The 18,106-nt window shown below is 41.1% G+C and overlaps 1 protein-coding gene across 1 annotated transcript in view; it reads left to right on the forward strand.

Annotated features, from left to right (window-relative positions):
* AOX1 (aldehyde oxidase 1) overlaps positions 1-18,106 on the forward strand; it is an 88,933-nt gene that overhangs the window by 39,687 nt on the left and 31,140 nt on the right. The window contains exons 19-24 of the mRNA XM_025404993.1: positions 308-430; positions 3,778-3,874; positions 11,399-11,523; positions 13,507-13,640; positions 14,853-14,940; positions 17,710-17,796. Coding sequence (XP_025260778.1) covers positions 308-430; positions 3,778-3,874; positions 11,399-11,523; positions 13,507-13,640; positions 14,853-14,940; positions 17,710-17,796 — 654 coding nt within the window. The remainder of the gene's footprint in view (positions 1-307; positions 431-3,777; positions 3,875-11,398; positions 11,524-13,506; positions 13,641-14,852; positions 14,941-17,709; positions 17,797-18,106) is intronic.

The following is an 18,106-nucleotide window of genomic DNA, read 5'->3' on the forward strand; positions in this document are numbered from 1 at the left end:
ACAGCTACACATCAAGCCATGGGACAGGCTGGCCTTCACACAGCCTCATAGGCTTGGCCTGGAGCCTGAGCCTCCTGTCCTCGAGACAGCATGACTCCTGCTCCTCTGATACAGCACAAGGATCTAAACTTCCCCCAGTGCCTGGGGTCAGGAGGCCAGCTGTGGTTACAGTCATGGACAGATGTGGAGGGGTCACATCTAGCCCTAACCCTCATGTGATCTAGTACTAGGAGGGAGGAAGAAAATAAATAAAAGAGAGGACCTGATGCCTGCCCTCCTTGACAACAAAGGTCTTTCTGTGTCGTAGGTGTTCTGTGTGGGTCAGCTTGTCTGTGCCGTGCTTGCTGATTCTGAGGTTCAGGCAAAGCGAGCTGCTAAGCAAGTGAAGATTGTCTATCAAGATTTGGAGCCACTGATCCTAACAATCGAGGTAATGAGTTCCATGGTGGTGCCAGTTGGGAGCCAGAACAAGTATCGGTTAAAATGCTTTTGGCTACCGTAACAGAAAAATGTGGCTCAAAGTGGCCTCCAAAATACAGGGACTTTGTTAACCTCTAAAGAGTCTCAGTATTAACAATTTCCCCAAGGACACGGCTTTTTTCTGTTGCTCCTCTCTGCTGCCCACGATAGAAGCTCGATTCCTGTGGTCACACAGATGGCCGCCAGGACAACCTGGACTTCCTCATTCATGTTCGAGGAGTAAGAGGAACCCTACTGCCCCAGCATTCCAAGCACAAATCCTGAGATCCAGCCTCATTAAGCCATTTAGGTGACATGTCCATCTCTGAATTAATGACTGGCAGGGGAATGGAGGAGCTGTTGGTTACTTCTAGGGGTTGGAGTTGGGGCCAGATTTCTCTGAAGTAAGTGGGCTACATAGGGGAGTGTAGGAAACTGAAACAAATCTGAGCCCTGTTGGGAAAGGGGAAGGGGAGAGGATGCTGGATGGGAACCAGTGATGTCCAGGAAAGTGGATCCACTCTGTGACTTTGTACCCACCTTCACTCAGGCACACAGTGAGGACCAACAGGATGTTCCATGAAGTGAGTGTCAGAGACACGATTTTTAGATTTTTCAAGAGATAAATCGTATGATGCCTACAGGTATTTTGGCAACTTAAACAAACTGGAGAATTGCATTTTCTCTTGTGACGTTGAGAGAGGAGTTGAAAATTTATAAAGGCTATAAGACTCGTCTCCGTGAAATGATAGGATGTTCTGTGTGCATTCCATTGGTTCTTATAATTTCCTGAATGATGAAAGAATGAACACTGGGGAGGCAGTGTAAGTAGATGAGACTCAGTCTATACAGGCTGCATGTGCTCTGGGACACAATATTAGCTTCACAGCATAATGAACATGTTGTTCTCTGGGTGACCAGCATGGCCTGAGGCAGAATTGAGGAATCGACCTGGGCACCATGAGTGTCTCCAGGAGAACTGGGTGTTGGGGAGTTTTCTGCCATGCTGCTTGATGCTTAGGAACATGGAGTTTGTCTCTGGGAATTTTTCTTACATTTTCAAATAAAAATAAAATCATGTCAAAAAGACAAAAATGTAGAAGTTTAATTGGAGTCGAAGTGTGATTAGGCCTCCCAAATTTTCCTGGCCAGTTTCAAATTCAAACACTCTGTTCCCTTCTCAGGCCCTTTTCATTTACGTGTTGCCTGCTGCTCTTGCTTCCTATATTCCATCCCCCGAAGTTTTGCTGGAGAGTTAGAATTACTTATTAGAAATTATTTACATAGTACTTCATCAATGTTTTGTGTATAAATCTTTGCCCAATATCAGGGGCTAAATATCTACTCTTCACTCCCCCTACCTTCCAGCCAAATAAAAGCCCCTATAAGGAAATATAATAGATGCCACTCCCCCCGCCCTCATCACTTCAACCAATAGACTCGTGATTGTCTGCCAGAGAATCCCAGCATCAGATTCAAGCTTTGGCTTTGTGGAAAAGAGTTGCCTCACATTGTGTTCAGAGATTAAGCTCTCAAAGTTTCATCAACTGGATCAAAGTGAATTTAATCAAAGTTTAGAGGAGGGAAATATGCCCCTCTCCCTATTCATTACAGTTCTTTTATCACTTTCCTGACTAAGAAAAATTCAGAAAATTGGCTCAAAGTTACTCAAAGAGCAACCAGCCAGTAAAGTTGAAAAAGATTAAGCTTTTAAAAATAGGATTTATAAAACCTAGCTTTTTTTCAACCTGGAATCTCTTTAATCTTGGATTAATAAGAAAAGCACATGAACTGATTCCAATAGGAAGTGTGTTATCAATCAAAAAATAACAAAACCAAATTTATCTCTGTCACTATCACAAAGGTTTAATCTGACTCATGCTTTTCGAGTTTTTAGTAGATTGAATGGGGAAATGATCAAAACTCTTGAATCGAGGGGTAAGGATGATGACCATAATGGAAAAAAATGTGTTCCCTACCAGCATCTGTCATGAATAATAAACATCAACAACAACATGATCATAGCCAGGACCTATACAGAGCTCACTACGTGGTTGACATGATTCTAGGTCAGTTTCACACATTAACTTACTAAATGCTCACAAAAATCCTATGAGGTAAAAACTATTTTCATCCCCATTCTGATGGGGAAACTAAAAAACAGGGTTACCCAAGGTTACATAGCCAGTCAGTAACAAAAGCAATCAACAAACACTCTGTCAAACAAGCTGGGTCCCACCGGTGCTATAAACAAACCAACCTAGTGTTTGAATGGGGGAAATGGCAGAATCACAATAGCATATCCCTCTAAGGGGTGTTGTCTAGACACCTACTGGTGGCCAAAAGGAAACAGATAAGAGAATCCCCAACTACCAACAGAGTGGAATTTCATGGATGGACAATAACCCACAGTGGATAATGCCAGCAGGAGCTGGCACACCACATTTGCCAGTGGACACATGGATTACTGCAAGATAAATTCTCAGGGATAGCTAAAAACCAACCTATGTTACTGTAACTACATCTCTGGTTATGTGTACCACTGTACCCCTTTACTGGGCACCGAGGGAGAGCCAATAGAAGCCAGTGTATAAATGGATTTGTACACCCAGCACCCAGACAGGGCTTGTCTGAAATCTTACTTCAGAGCTAGAGGTCCCAGGTGCTCTACTGCCCCATGCAAATGAAATGCTCATCCCCACAAAGAAGGAATGTGGGGCTGGCAGGCAGAGCCACCATGATCCCAATCACTAGAGTCTCTACAACTAGCAATTGTTGAGTGCTTACTATATGCCGTATAAGCTCTTCACATGTTTTATTTCATTTTATCTTCACCAACCACGATCCTATTGGAGCTATATGCACACCTGTTACTTCCATTTTACAGATGATGGTAAGAGAGGTGAAGTGACAGGCCCACAGTCAAAGCTGGTAAATGGGAAAAATGTGTGCAATGCTGTCTGGGTCCAGAGCCTAGGCTCTGAAGCCCTATGCTATATAGCCTTGGCTACATGAAATGGCTTGTGATGTGAAGACAAAAATCTGCCTGGAAAATACTAGTTTCATTCTGGGATCACTTAGATGCCAGTTTTTTTCTGTGCATATTATTTCTTCGGACTCAGTGGGCACATTTACATTTCCTCACTGAGGAGTCTCTCTGCAGTTGGATTGTTAGCTTGGCTCACCAGGGTCATGGTGAAAGTGCACGGGACCACAAGGTGAAGGGAGAAACAGCCTCTGCTCAGAGGATGTGCAGTGGGGTGTGCCTGCCGCCCTAGGTCTTGCCCAAGCTGCCTCACTCTTCTGTTTTCTCTCTAGGAAGCTATACAACACAACTCCTTCTTCGAGCCAGAAAGGAAACTGGAATATGGAAATGTTGATGAAGCATTTAAAGTGGTTGATCAAATTCTTGAAGGTAAAAAAGTAATATAAGGGTAAGCGACCCTGGAAGCCTTCTAAGCATGTCAGTTTAATGCTTCCTTTGCCTTCTGGAAATCATCTGGTAACCTAGGAGGGTTTTGCTCCTCAGGATCAGGTGGAACAGGCACCTCATTCACAAACGCGTTTCCCTCTGTCTCTGGGGTAGGCGAAGAGCCAATGGGGAGGCAAAACAGGAGGCAAGACCCTGCCCCTGTGCCCGATCCCCCTTCCCTCATCAAGGCTCCAGTTGTTACAGATGTCGTTTCCTTTCCTGTTCACAACCACCCTGCAAGACAGTATTATTATGTCAATCTTATAGGCTGGCAAATGGAGGCTCAGAGTAATTATGGAGTGTGACCAAGGTCACACAACAGCTACTAAATGACAGAGTCGGCCATTGAATTGATAGGCTTTATTAGGATTTCCAAAGTCCATGTTTGTTCTTCATCCTTTCTCTCATTGATTCTCTCTCTCTTCCTTTCTTCCTTCTCTGCTTTTTCTTCCCTTCCTCTCCCCTTCCCTTTCTCCTTTCTTTCTTCCAGACTTCTTTCCTGCATATCTGTATGTAATTAAAATTAAATTTGCCTCTTAGAAAATAGTTAATTATAACTTTCCAGTACAATTCCTTAACTTTTGGTTTTGAAATATTTTAAAACTTACATAAAAGTTGCAGAAACATTAAAGAAACTCCCAAATATTTTTCACTCAGATTCCCCAATGATACACACACACACACACACACACACACACACATACACTTCTGAGCCATTTGAGAGTAAATTGTAAACATGATGTATGTCTCTTTACCCCTAAATACTCAGCGTTTGTTTCCTAAAAACAGGATGTTGTCTAACATAAACATAGTTATCAAAATCAGAATATTAACACATATACTATTAATCTACACACCTTATTGAAATTTCACCAGTTGTCTCAATAATGTCCTTTATAGCAGAAAAAAGAGGTTCATCATAAGTCTTAAATAACCCATGCTTTCCCCACCACATTCTGCTGTCATTGCTGCTGTGAAAGCTGTCCTAATGCCTGCCTCACAAGATCTCTGATTTACGCAGACATGCTACTGGATGGTTACGGGCAGTCTGTGTCACATCTCAGAGCAGAGAAATCACCTTGCATTGTCTGTCTTTAAGTGAATTTCCAGGACATTGGCCTCTAGTGCATGTTAAAAACTCCCATCTTCTGGGCTAGTCACAGTGACTCACACCTATAATCCCAGCACTTTGGAAGGCCAAGGTGAGTGGATCACTTGAGGCCAGGAATTCGAGACCAGCCTGGCCAAAATGGCGAAAACCCCTCTCTACTAAAAATACAAAATTTCTGGGTGTGGTGGTGGGTGCCTGTAATCGCAGCTACTCAGGAAGCTGAGGCCCAAGAATTGCTTGAACCCTGGAGGCGGAGGTTGCAGTGAGCCGAGATTGCACCACTGTACTCTAGCCTGGGTGACAGGACACTCCATCTGAAACAAACAAACACAACTCCCATCTTCTTAATTTTTCTCTCCAACCTTGATCACAAAAATAGGAAGAATCCTAAGACACATCCCATCCTGAGTGGACAGCCAGAGCTGTGTAATATGTCACCAGTCAGCCCAGCTTCTTGAGCCCCAAGCCCATCATGTCTCAACTCTATGGATGTGTTAAACTTGAAGCGTGTTCGGGGCTGACTGGAAATGTCACCTGGAAGCTGTAGGAAAGATACCTAGAACTGTCACCTACCAGTTTTCCTTGGCATTGTGTCTTATTAGCTGTGTGACCTGGTAGGGTACTTCTCAGGTCTCAGTCTCCCTGTTTTAATATTATGTGGATAAAGTAAAAACAATTTCAAACATGAATTATAAAGATTGTAAGAGATAATCACGTGTTCTTGGCATATAGTAACAAATCAATAATTGTGAGCAATGATTATTAGATTCAGATGATTTTGTTCTCCTGAAGAGATTGTCTATTAGTGAGATACATTGGCAGGGGTTCATTTATCAAACCCAGTGTTTCCAAGATTTTCTCCTTGTAGAAATCACTGAGGATATTTATGAGACCTGGAGATTCCTGTGTCCTTTTTTAGAATTGTAGAGGATCCAAAACAGCCCCAGAATCAGTTGTAACAAGTTTCCCAGGTAATTCTTAGGGCTAGTAAAATGTGGAAAACACTGGAAAGGTAAGTTTGATTTATGGAAATGAAGAGAAAAGGAGGGTACATTTCTATCATGGAGGGTTTCTGGCATGAGCATGTCAGAAATATCAATATTTAGGGGGGTTCCTTGTCTCATGTTTGTTTTTTGACATAATGAGTATTTGTGCAAGAATTCTATTGTTGTATTTTTCCTTGACATCTTCTTTAATTATCTAATTCAATTAGGTGATTGATTTAGTCTGCCTCTTTAATTTTTGTTATTGTTGCATACCCCATTGATAAGTATAAAAATAATACGGGAATATTAAAAAGGATGTTTATACTACTTTTCAGTATAAATGCCAGGTGCAGTGGCTCACTCCTATAATCCCAGAACTTCGGGAGGCCAAGGCAGAACATGTGAGGTCTGAAAGAAAGAAAAAGAAAAAGGAAGCCGGGTGTGGTGGCTCACCCCTATAATCCCAACACTTTGTGAGGCTGAAGCAAGCAGATTGCTTGAGGCTAGGAGTTTGAGACCAGCCCAGTCAATGTAGCAAGACTCCTTCTATTTAAAAAAAAAAAAAAAAAAGGAAGCCGAGAGCGGTGGCTCATGCCTGTAATTCCAGAATTTTGTGAGACTGAAGCAGGCAGATTGCTTGAGGCCAGGAGTTTGAGACCAGCCTGGCAATATGGCAAAACCCTGTCTCCAATAAAAATACAAAAATTAGCCAGGTGTGGTGGCAAACACCTGTAATCCCAGCTACTAGGAAGGCTGAGGCACCAGAATGGCTTGAACCCTGGAGGCGGAGATTGCAGTGAGATGAGATCACGCCACTACACTCCAGCCTGAGAGACAGAGTGAGACTGTCAAAGAAAAAAAAGAGATAGAGAGAGGGAGGGAAGGAGGGAAGGAGAAAGAAAAGGAAAGACAAGGGAAGGGAAACACGAGGGAAGGCAAAAGAAAACCAGTTTTCATCCTTTTGACTCACTAATTTGAATCTAGTTTTTCCTTTGTCTGCTATCGTCATTTGGATTATGAGTTTCTGATTACTTATTTCAATGAGAGGTAATTAGAATTAATTATAGCAACACTTTATCTGTCTTCTAAGAAAATAAGTGTCCCACACTAGGGTCTGTAGGAGTGGGGGTAAGGGGAGGGAGAGCATCAGGAAGAACAGTTAGTGGATGCTAGGTTTAATACCTAAGTGATGCGTTCATCTGTGCAGTAAACCATCGTGGCACACGTTTACCTATGAAGCAAACCTGCACATCCTGCACATGTACCCCAGAACTTAAAAGTTGAAGGAAAAAAAGAAAGAACATAGGTGTTCCAAGAAAAAAAAATATTTAAAAGATAAAATAAATGGAGCATTACATCAGGTCTTAGAATGTGTTCTTGGAGGGAGTACTATTATTGTTTGCACTTATCTGCTGCGAAGATATATTTCAGCTCTATCTAATCCCGGTGTCATAGCACTGGAGGATGCTAAAGATTACCATTTTCAAATGAGCCAGCTGAGGCTAGAGAGGCTACCTGATTGACCAGGATCAAATCTAAGAGTTTTCCCAATTCCAAAGTTAGTATTCTTTCCTCTACATTATCCTGCTTCTTATTTATCTCATTAAAATTCTGTTAACTGGGATGTGCTTTATACTGAAGAGCACAGAGGACAATCTGTATAGAAGGATTTACAAGAGACCCAGGGAGCCCTGAACCTGAGACAATTTTCCCCACAACCTGCTCCGCTGGGCATGGTACAAATAGATACATTCACATCTTAGTAAATTTGGGACTTTAAGGGCCTCTTATTAAAATGTAAATATGCCTGGAGGAATCACTCCTAAACCTATACTGGGATAACATTTTATCTCAGGGATTAGTTGATCAAATTGGTTTCCAACCTAGAGAGTTGAGAGCAATACCCTAAGGTGAAGAGAGGGCACCATGGTGGGGCCTGTCGGGGTAGGCAGGAAAATATAACAGGTTTCTAAAACTTTGCCTGCTTTACAGATTTAAACAAGTACAGCTCTGTCTAATTTTTTTAGCTCTGTATATTTTAAATAAAGTGAATACCTAACAAAATAAATTCTGAGTGGATAGGCAGAATCAGTAATACTGCAAGCTTGAATTTGAGCCTAGTGACAATGACATGGGTCTTTAGACAATTTGGTAAAAGCTTAAATTGAAGTGAAGATCTGAACTTGTGAAATTTTAATGTTTATATTTTATAAGTGAAGCAGAATCTATTCATTTTTCTGCACTCTTTTTTAAACTCAGATTTTTGATAAGATAGGAAGTCCAGATTACAATTTAAAACATTTCATTGGGAATCCTCAAACAATTTGCAAATCACTATTACTGAGTAAATTTTTAATTTCTAAAAGTTCTGCCTTCCATTAACATGATGGCCAGTAATAATTGCATTCTGTTTGTTCCCTCTGCTTTTTATTCTTTTCCCCACCTTCCTATGGGTTGCCTGAATATTTGCTTAGAATTTCATTTTGATTAATCTATAGTATTTTTTAGTATATCTCCTTGTACAATTTTTTTTAGTGGTAGCTCTAGATAGTTTACACACACATATATACAGGCATATATATAATAAAATTTATATACATATAAAATATTTACATATATGAAATATCAGAGTCTGGTTTCAACATTTTACAAGTTGAAGTGTAGAAGTTTTACCTCCCTTTACATCCCTCTCCTTTTTATAATATAATTGATAATTCTATTTATTTATTCTACATACATTTATAATCACATGAAGTAATGTTGTAATTTTGCTTCAAATACAATTTAGGAAACCCAAGAGGAGAAAGGAAGTCTATTGTGTTTACTGGTATTTTTATTCTTTCTGTTGTTCTTTCTTCCTTCCTGATATTTTAACATTTCTTCATTTAAAAAAAAAAAAAATCCTTTTCTGTCTGTTTTAAAAACTTCCCTCAGCCATTATTTCAGGGTAAATCCGTTTAAATCAAATTCTTAGTTTTCCTTCATCTGAAAATGTCTTGATTTCCCTTTCATTGTTGAAAGATACTTTTGCTGGATATAGAACTCTGAGTTGACAGGTATTTTCACACTAGAAATTTTTTTTTTTTTTTTTTTTTTTTGAGACGGAGTCTCGCTTTGTTGCCCAGGCTGGAGTGCAGTGGCCGGGATCTTGGCTCACTGCAAGCTCCGCCTCCCAGGTTTACGCCATTCTCCTGCCTCAGCCTCCCGAGTAGCTGGGACTACAGGCGCCCGCCACCTTGCCCGGCAATTTTTTTGTATTTTTTAGTAGAGATGGGGTTTCACTGTGTTAGCCAGGATGGTCTCGATCTCCTGACCTCGTGATCCACCCGTCTCGGCCTCCCAAAGTGCTGGGATTACAGGCTTGAGCCACCGCGCCCAGCCTAGAAAAATTTTTATCACTTCTTCTGGCCTCCATGGTTCCTGAAGAGAAATCTGCTGTCTTTAAAAGTGCTTTTCTTCTTCTTCTTTTTTTTTTTTTTTTTTTTTTTTTTTTTTGAGATAGAGTCTCACTCTGTCGACCAGGCTGTAGTACAGTGGCACGATATCAGCTCACTGCAACCTCTGCCTCCCGGGTTCAAACTACTCTCCTGTCTCAGCCTCCTGAGTAGCTGGGATTACAGGCACCCACCACCATGCCTGGCTAATTTTTGTATTTTTAGTAGAGACAGGGTTTCACCATGAAAGTGCTTTTCTCCTATAGGTGAAGTAGTGTTTCTTTCTCATAGTTTTCAAGATGGTGCTTTTGTCCTTAGTTTTCTGAAGTTTGACTATGATGTGTCTTGGAGTGTATTTCTTTGAATTTATTCTATTTGGGATCACTCAGCTTCTTGAATCTGTAGATTTGTGTCTTTTGTGAATTTAGGGAAATTTTTAGCCATTATTTTTCAAATACTTGAGACTTCAATGGCACAAATGTTAGCTCTTTTGTTATAGCCAATGGGTTCCTGAGGTGTTGTTCATTTTTTTCCAGTCTATTTTTTTCTGCTTTTCAGATTGGCCAATTTCTATTGTTCTGTATTCTTGTACATTAATCATTTCCTCTGTTCTCCCTATTCTGTTGCTGAGCCCTTCCTTGAACTTTTGAAATTTTTGCTGTATTTCTTAATTCTAAAATTTATATTTGTTTTTTCTTTTTATACTATTTATTTGCTGAGGTTTCTATTTTTTCATTTGTTTCAAGTGTTTGTGTAATTGTTTATTAAAGCATTTTTATTACAGCTGCTTTAAAGTCCTTGTCAGATAATTCCAACATTTGTGTCATCTCAGTGTTGGCATCTGTTGATTGTCTTTTCTCATTGAAGTTGGGATTTTCTTGGTTCCTGGTATGAATGATATTTGATTGTATCCTAGACATTTTAGATATTATGTAATGAAACTTTAGATCTTATTTGAATCTTCTATTTTATTATAATATTCTGTTTCACTGGACTACTTTAACCTTTTGCTGATGGGGAAGAAGGGGGTGATGCCTTGTTACTGCTAGGTAGGGGTTGTAAGTCCAGGTTCTCCACGTGGCGTCCACTGGCAGCACCCCAACAGAGAGGCTGGGACACCTCATTGCAGCCTGACAAGGGTGGAACTATAGATATCCTACTCAACCTTTACAGTAGGGGTAGGGCTGCAGTTTTTTTCTATGATGTTTGCCTGGAGTAGAGTGCTTATTGTCTAAGTTTTTTGCTTTCTAGTCTTCCCCTTTTCTGGTCCTTTGGTTAGGGAGAGTGGCTTTTCTTGAAGATTGTGTGTGTGTGTGTGTGTGTGTGCGCGTGTGTCTTTGCCTGTTGGTGTTTTTTGATTGCTGGCTTCTGCGGAACTAAGTCTGGGATGTCTGAGGCAAACAACAACAACAAAACTCACTGAACTCACTGCTGTGTCTTTCCTTGGGTCCTGAAGTCCCTAGCTGGTCTGCCTTCTCTCCACCTTTCAGAGTCTTCTTATGTTTGTTTTATAAATAATGCTCAGGGTTGTTATCTGTACTTAACAGGAGGTACAGAGAGCAGTATATCTACTCCCACTTGTCCTAGAGCTGGAAGCCTCCACATTCTCACATTCCTACTCCTCTGCTAATAGCACCGGCTCCTTATGACCTACTGAATCAAGACCCCTCTGCTTTTGGTTCTAGAAAGTCATACACCTTTCTCTAGGACTCTGTGACCTAGATATTGGCAGACACAAAAGATTCTCCTACAGAACTTTACTTCAAATCTGCAAGGAGACTGAAAGCTAAACATTGTTTGTTACACTTCACTGTGCAGCCTGCTCCCCCAGCAGAAGCACTGTCAGTGGAATTTCTGCATAATGGGATGACACCTGGGGGACACTACCTGTTTCTTCTGACTGCTTCCTTGACTTTCATGTATTTTCCTATAACAGGTGAAATACATATGGGAGGTCAAGAACATTTTTATATGGAAACCCAAAGCATGCTTGTTGTTCCCAAGGGAGAGGATCAAGAAATGGATGTCTACGTGTCTACACAGTTTCCCAAATATATACAGGTAACATGGGGCCATTGTGGAGAGGACATGGCTAAATGATTTCCGGCCAGTGAAATATATCAAGAGCAATTAGAGATGAAAGTATATTTGGGAGGTTGAGGTGGGGAGATCGCTTGAACCCAGGAGCTCAAGGCTTCAGTGAGCTATGATCACCCACTGCACTCCAGTCCGGGAGACAGTGAGACCTTGTCTCTAACACAAAACAAACAAACCAAAACAAAAAATGTTATTTCTTCAGGGACTGAAGAAATATTGAGTACTAATAGCCATATTGATTTGGGTATTAATGGTCATATGAGTTCAATGCTTTTAAAAGAGTGTTATTAAAGTGGGAGCCTTTTGTTTGTGGATTGTAGCTTTAAAACCAGTTATGGAATCAGCAGATCTCTTGCTCAGCTCTTGGAACCACTGTTAAGAACACAGGAGAAGAAAGAGCAAGACCTGCTCTCCAAAGTCTATGGTACCTAACTCACATGAAACAGGAAACAATATTGAAAAGGATGCAACCAGGTGCTAAATCAGCAAAGGCAAAATTTACATGCGTGGAGAAATTAGGAAAAAGGAGAGCTTGCTGAGGGCTAGAATCATCCAGGAAGTCCCACAAAGAAGTCTTAAGTTTGGATTCAGATTGAGAGTGAGGTTTGTCTAGATGGTAGGACAAGAGAGGTCACTTCCAGGCAATTCCACAGCAAGATCAAATGACATCCATTCATTTATTTTCTCAACTCTTCTGCAAGCATTTGTTGCCTGTTTCCTGTACCCCAGACAGCATATGCATGGAAGGAAGGAGGAACAGCACAATGACCACCCCAGCTGGAATGGAGGGGTGCCTTAAGGGAGGCTAGGTTTAAGCATCAGGTTGAGAGTAAGGGAAATGAGGCAGACGGGTCTTGATTCTGGTCATAGGGAGCCAGTGCTCTTAGTAGAAGAGTAGAAATGTAAGACTGTGGAGAATGAGGCCTCATAAAAGGCAGGATCCTAAGGAGGGTCAGAGGAACTCCGCTCTAGGCCTGCTTTACTCTTCACTCCCTGTGGGATGTTGGGTCCGTAACCTCATCCGTCTCAGGCTTCACATCTGTAAGAATCAATTATTAAGACTAAATGACCCCTAATCATTAGGATGGCAGAAAAGAGTGAGATCTGCATCCAGGAAAGACCAACTAGTCAACTTTAGCAGCAATCCAAGCAAGAAGTGAGAAGTGCTTTTTTTTTTTTTTTTTTTTTTTTGAGACAGAGTCTCGCTTGGTCACCCAGGCTAGAGTGCAGGGTACAATCTTAGCTCACTGCAACCTCTGCCTTTCAGGTTCAAGCAATTCTCCTGCCTCAGCTTCCTGAGTAGCTGGGATTATAGGCACGCACTACCATGCCTAGCTACTTTTTGTATTTTTAAAAGAGATGGGATTTCATCACGTTGGCCGGGCTGGGCTCGAACTCCTGACCTCAGGTGATCTGCCTGCCTTGGACTCCCAAAGTGCTGGGATTACAGGCATGAGCCACCACACCTGGCTGAGAAGTGCTTATTTTCCAGCAGAGACAGTAGAATGCGGGGAAAAGACCCATGCTGAGTGAGGCTTAGAAGACTGTAAAATCCCACGGCTTCAGGAAACGTATGCCTAGGGATTAATGTGAATAGAATACTTTAGGTGTGGTTCATGGGGAAAATACAAAAAAGTATGAGCACAAAAATATGTCACTGGCAATGAAAACACTACTAATTAGTTTTGGCAATGTCATCATAGCCAAGTATTGCTGAGATCAGGTGGGGCTGTGTGCCAGGGTTGTTGAACATTATCCCATTATTTAGCATAACCACACGGTGTGGGTATCATGTGCAACATTAAAGAATCAAAACATCTAGTGGCTGTCACACTCCCATTTCAGGGGACAGTTTTGTTTGTTAAGATCATAGATGTGACAATAATAGTCACAGTTAAGTCCTTGCTGAAGATGGATCAGATTAATCAGAACTATTATTGTTCACAGGACATTGTTGCCTCCACCTTGAAGCTCCCAGCTAACAAGGTCATGTGCCATGTAAAGCGTGTTGGTGGAGCATTTGGAGGGAAGGCGTTCAAAACCGGAGTCTTTGCAGCCGTCACTGCATTTGCCGCAAACAAGTAAGTGGAGAAAATCTGCTAAAAATAAAATGAAGTCACGCTGAAAGTTCTCACTGTCAGAATCAATGAGGAAGAACCTGGGCCAAGATTATTTAATATCACATATACTATACAAACACACAATCAAGCTGCCAGCTTATTATACTTACTTGTCTTATACTGTCCTATAGAAACCAAAATAAGAATCAATTACTGAAAATAATAAAAGCCACAGAAAAAATATTATAATACCTAGAAAGTGGGCAGAAACAGGTCCTGAATGGATGGGAGTTACTTGTCCTCAGCACCTGCTGGACTGAGCTATGTATGTAGAGGTCATATATATGACTTTCTGAACCATGTACCTATGTATACATATACACATATATGTTTATATACATACACATAAACATATATGTATGTTTGTGTGTATATATGGACATTCTTCAATATATCAAAGATATTTTTGTAAAATGGGGTCCCATATATACACACATATATACATATATGTACATATACATACACGCATATGTGTATGTACATACATATACATTTGTGTATATATGTGTATATATGTGTATGTGTGTATATGTGTATTTTCTTGATTTAAATAGAGACTTTGCTTTTGTTATGCTTACATTCATTTATATAGCCATTTTCCTTTGAGGATCTCAAAAAATTCTCATGGAAAATTGTCTCTGGAGCAGGCACACCTAGAAGGCTTAATTTGTTTGCTGAGTAATATGGGTCAGTTCCTCCATCTCAGGAAGCAAAAAGACCTTGATTCCAGATCTCTCCCATCAGGGAGCACTTGGTAGTTAGACAGCACCTGCATTCTTCCATTTCTGGTGAGTCTAAAATAAGACCTTGGGACCATTTGCCTNCACCTGCATTCTTCCATTTCTGGTGAGTCTAAAATAAGACCTTGGGACCATTTGCCTATAATAAAGGTTGTTACTGCAATGGGAAATGCTCCCAACGCAATGCCCTGGAGCCCCTGGCACCCGAGAGCCTCCGTCCCACAAGTTGCAAATGCCTGGCATTACTCCCTGACCTCACGGGAGGAAAGCTCACTGTGTACGCCTTAGGTCAGCAGAGGCTAGGCGTGGGAAGTAGTTGTGTTGTTCTGTGGTGCGCGTAGGCTTCACTCAGGCTCTTGCTAGGAGTTATATAAACCCCAGAGAATGCCTACTAGGTAAAAGAGTTTACTTCACTTGCTTTTTTCTGTTTTAGACATGGCCGTGCAGTTCGCTGTGTTCTGGAACGAGGAGAAGACATGTTAATAACTGGAGGCCGCCATCCTTACCTTGGAAAGTACAAAGTGAGTACAAGAAGGTGTGGAGGAATGATTTATGTTGTAGATATAACATCCTATCAGTGCACAGGGCAGCCTTTGGCTGCTCTCTAGTGGGGAGTAACAATGAGCAAATCAACAAACAGAGCATCTATTTAACTTTCTATTTGTTGCACTGACTTTTAATTACTAGCTGGTTCAATGGAGGCTTTTCTGCTTAGCTCAAAGATGTCAGTTTCAGAAATAAAACACTTGGTGCTAGCTGGTATTGGCTGTACAGAGCGAATAACTAGGAAACATGAGTGTGTACATCATTAAAGTAGATCTGATTACCATACTTATTCCCACATATTAAAATGGTAAAAGTAGAATAATTCTCAGAACAGTATTTGTAATAAAAACAATTATTTATAAATGGATTCCTCATTCTTCAATGTATCAAGGATATTTTTCTAAAATGGGGTTCCAGAAATTCATAGAAAAAAATTTGTAACAGAAAATAGTGATTCTTTTGCTTTATAAGAAAAATTGTACTTGTCAGAGTGGGCTAACTGCTCTAACAAACAACTTAAAAGCTCTTAAGCTTTCATTATGTCATTTCTTGCTCAAGTAACAGCTCAGCATAATCATTGAGGGGGAAAGGGGAAGGATTCTGCTTTGTAAAATCATTGAGAACTGGAGCTGTTTCCATTTATTGGTGCCACTGTGCCCTTGGACTGCATCATCCAATATAGTGGTCCCTAGGGGCATATGACTATTTAAATCTAAATTATCCAAATTAAATACAATTAGAAATTTAGCTCCATAGTTGTATTAGCTATATTCCAAGTGCTCAGTAGCCACATGTGGTTAGTGTCTGCCATATTGGACAGTGCAGACACAGAACATTGCCATCATCACAGAAAGTTTTACTGGGTACCACTGCCCTGCAAACTCTGATTCTTCCAGGAGATCTTTTGCTGAGGACAGCAGACAGGGAAGAGAGAGAGAGCATGGAGTGTCATGTGGTTGGTGCTTTAGGTTTTAGGCACCAGACCTCAGTTGTGTCCAGATGTCATTGGCGAGACCTCTGTCACCTAACTGTAAGGGAGGCTGGGAAATGTCATCTTCCTGTGCGCCCAGGATGAAAGACAATAGGATTTGTTAAATGCATAGCATTGTCTCCATCACAAAACTGCATAACTACATACAGGTTTTTTAGGAGATAATGAATGTTTCCATTTCACATCACACTCTAAACTGTATTTTGAATTTGATCTAGCTCAGAAATATTTGTTACAGTAAACTTTATCCTGAAGGAGATTTTTAAAAATAAGACATATGTGAAGTCATTACAAAAACATAACAATCTCAGGTTAAAAGATGGAGACAGGAATATGAGTTGGAGTATATATAAGCACCTTCTTAGAGAAGGTAAAAGATAGGTCTTCAAGAATGGAGGCCAGGCACGGTGGCTCAGGCCGGTAATCCTAGCACTTTGGGAGGCTGAGGTGGGTGGATTGCCTGAGCTCAGGAGTTTGAGACCAGCATGGGCAACACAGTGAAACCCTGTCTCTACTAAAAATATGAAAAATTAGCCAGGTGTGGCGGCAGGCACCTGTAATCCCAGCGACTTGGGAGGCTGAGGCAGGAGAATCGCTTGAACCTGGGAGGCAGAGGTTGCAGCGAGCCAAGATCGCGCCACTGCACTCCAGCCTGGGTGACAGAGTGAGACTCTGTTACAAAAACAAAAAACAAAACAACAAAAAAAAACAGAATAGATAGACAGAAAGAAGGCATGCCAGGTTTGGGAATAGTAAGAGCAAAACTACAGAGGTGTAATAAACATGGCATGTTTGATAGAGGCAGGAGTAAGGGGAGAGGGGGAATTAGAACAGAAAGCACTTCCTGGAGGGTAGTGAAAAATAGGATTGATGGGCTTAGGTGATGCCTGACTGAGAGGGGCCTACAGTCCCAGAGTGGGAAGTTTAAACTTGATCTTGAAAGAAAGAGTGAGACTGAGTGAATCCTTGACTGGCTCAGTGCCGTAATTAAACATGGGTTCTTTGGGGAGGCTAAGAGGATGGTCTGGGGAGGAGAGAGGATGGAAGCTGGTAGACCAGCGGGAGGCAGCTGATGCATTCAGACATGAAGCAGTTGGGGGGTCTGAATATGATAGTAAGATGTAGAAGAGATGGGTCCAAGAGCCATTATAGTGTAAAATAAAACAGGATTAATGAAAATCTTGGCAAAATGCAATGAATAAAACCATAAACATGACTTGGAGGGTTTTAGAAGAAAGCGACAAGTTGGAAGGAGAAGCCGATCTGGAAGGACAATGAAGAACTTGTTTGTGTAAATGCTGGGGGAAGAAGTGACAACAGGACCCTGAAGCAGAAATGTCCTTCACCCCCATGGGACTTTGTTGAAAGGACTGGATTATAGTGACAGAAGCCGTTGCCATAATGGTGACTAAAACTATGAGAAAATAGTGTTTTCTGATGGAGAGTAGTGTGAGGAAAGGTGATATGAATACTATTTATGGTAGTAATATTAATTATATTTAGAGTACTTGCTATGTTTCAGGCACTTGCCTATAATTTTCTATGTGTTGCCTTATTTACTTCCATTTCACAAATCGCCTGTGTGGTTACATAGCTTGCCTAAGATCACAGAGCTAGTTATATATTATCCAAGAAATCACTGCCAAATCCAATGTCATGACGCTTTTCCCCTATGTGTGGAGGGTTCGCAAATGACAAAATTTAGAGAGACTTGGCCACTGTTCCAGCATTCGATGTCGGTTCTCTTCGCCAGGCTGGATTCATGAATGATGGCAGAATCTTGGCCCTGGACATGGAGCATTATAGCAATGCAGGCAACTCTTTGGATGAATCATTATTGGTAAGTGTTTTAAGGAACAAGTTCACATTCCTGAAAGAGTGTTACATAAAATGATTTAACTTAGAAAATGTCCAATAGTTAAGTAATATTTGATTATAAAGGCATAATGACCATCCTTGCAGGGATAGCCATGTGTTACTTCCTGGTGTCAGCCCAGAGATGCTGGCTGAGTTGTATCTGTGTTCACCCCCGGCTTCCCAAACCTAGAACTCTTTTCCCAGATTCACACATGAGACCAAGCTTTCTCAGCTTTGGCCCTACTGACATTTTGGAGTGTGTAGCTCTTTATGGTGGGGACTATCCTGCTCAT

The sequence above is a fragment of the Theropithecus gelada genome, chromosome 12 (assembly GCF_003255815.1).
Source record: "Theropithecus gelada isolate Dixy chromosome 12, Tgel_1.0, whole genome shotgun sequence".
NCBI classification, from domain to species: Eukaryota; Metazoa; Chordata; class Mammalia; order Primates; family Cercopithecidae; genus Theropithecus; species Theropithecus gelada.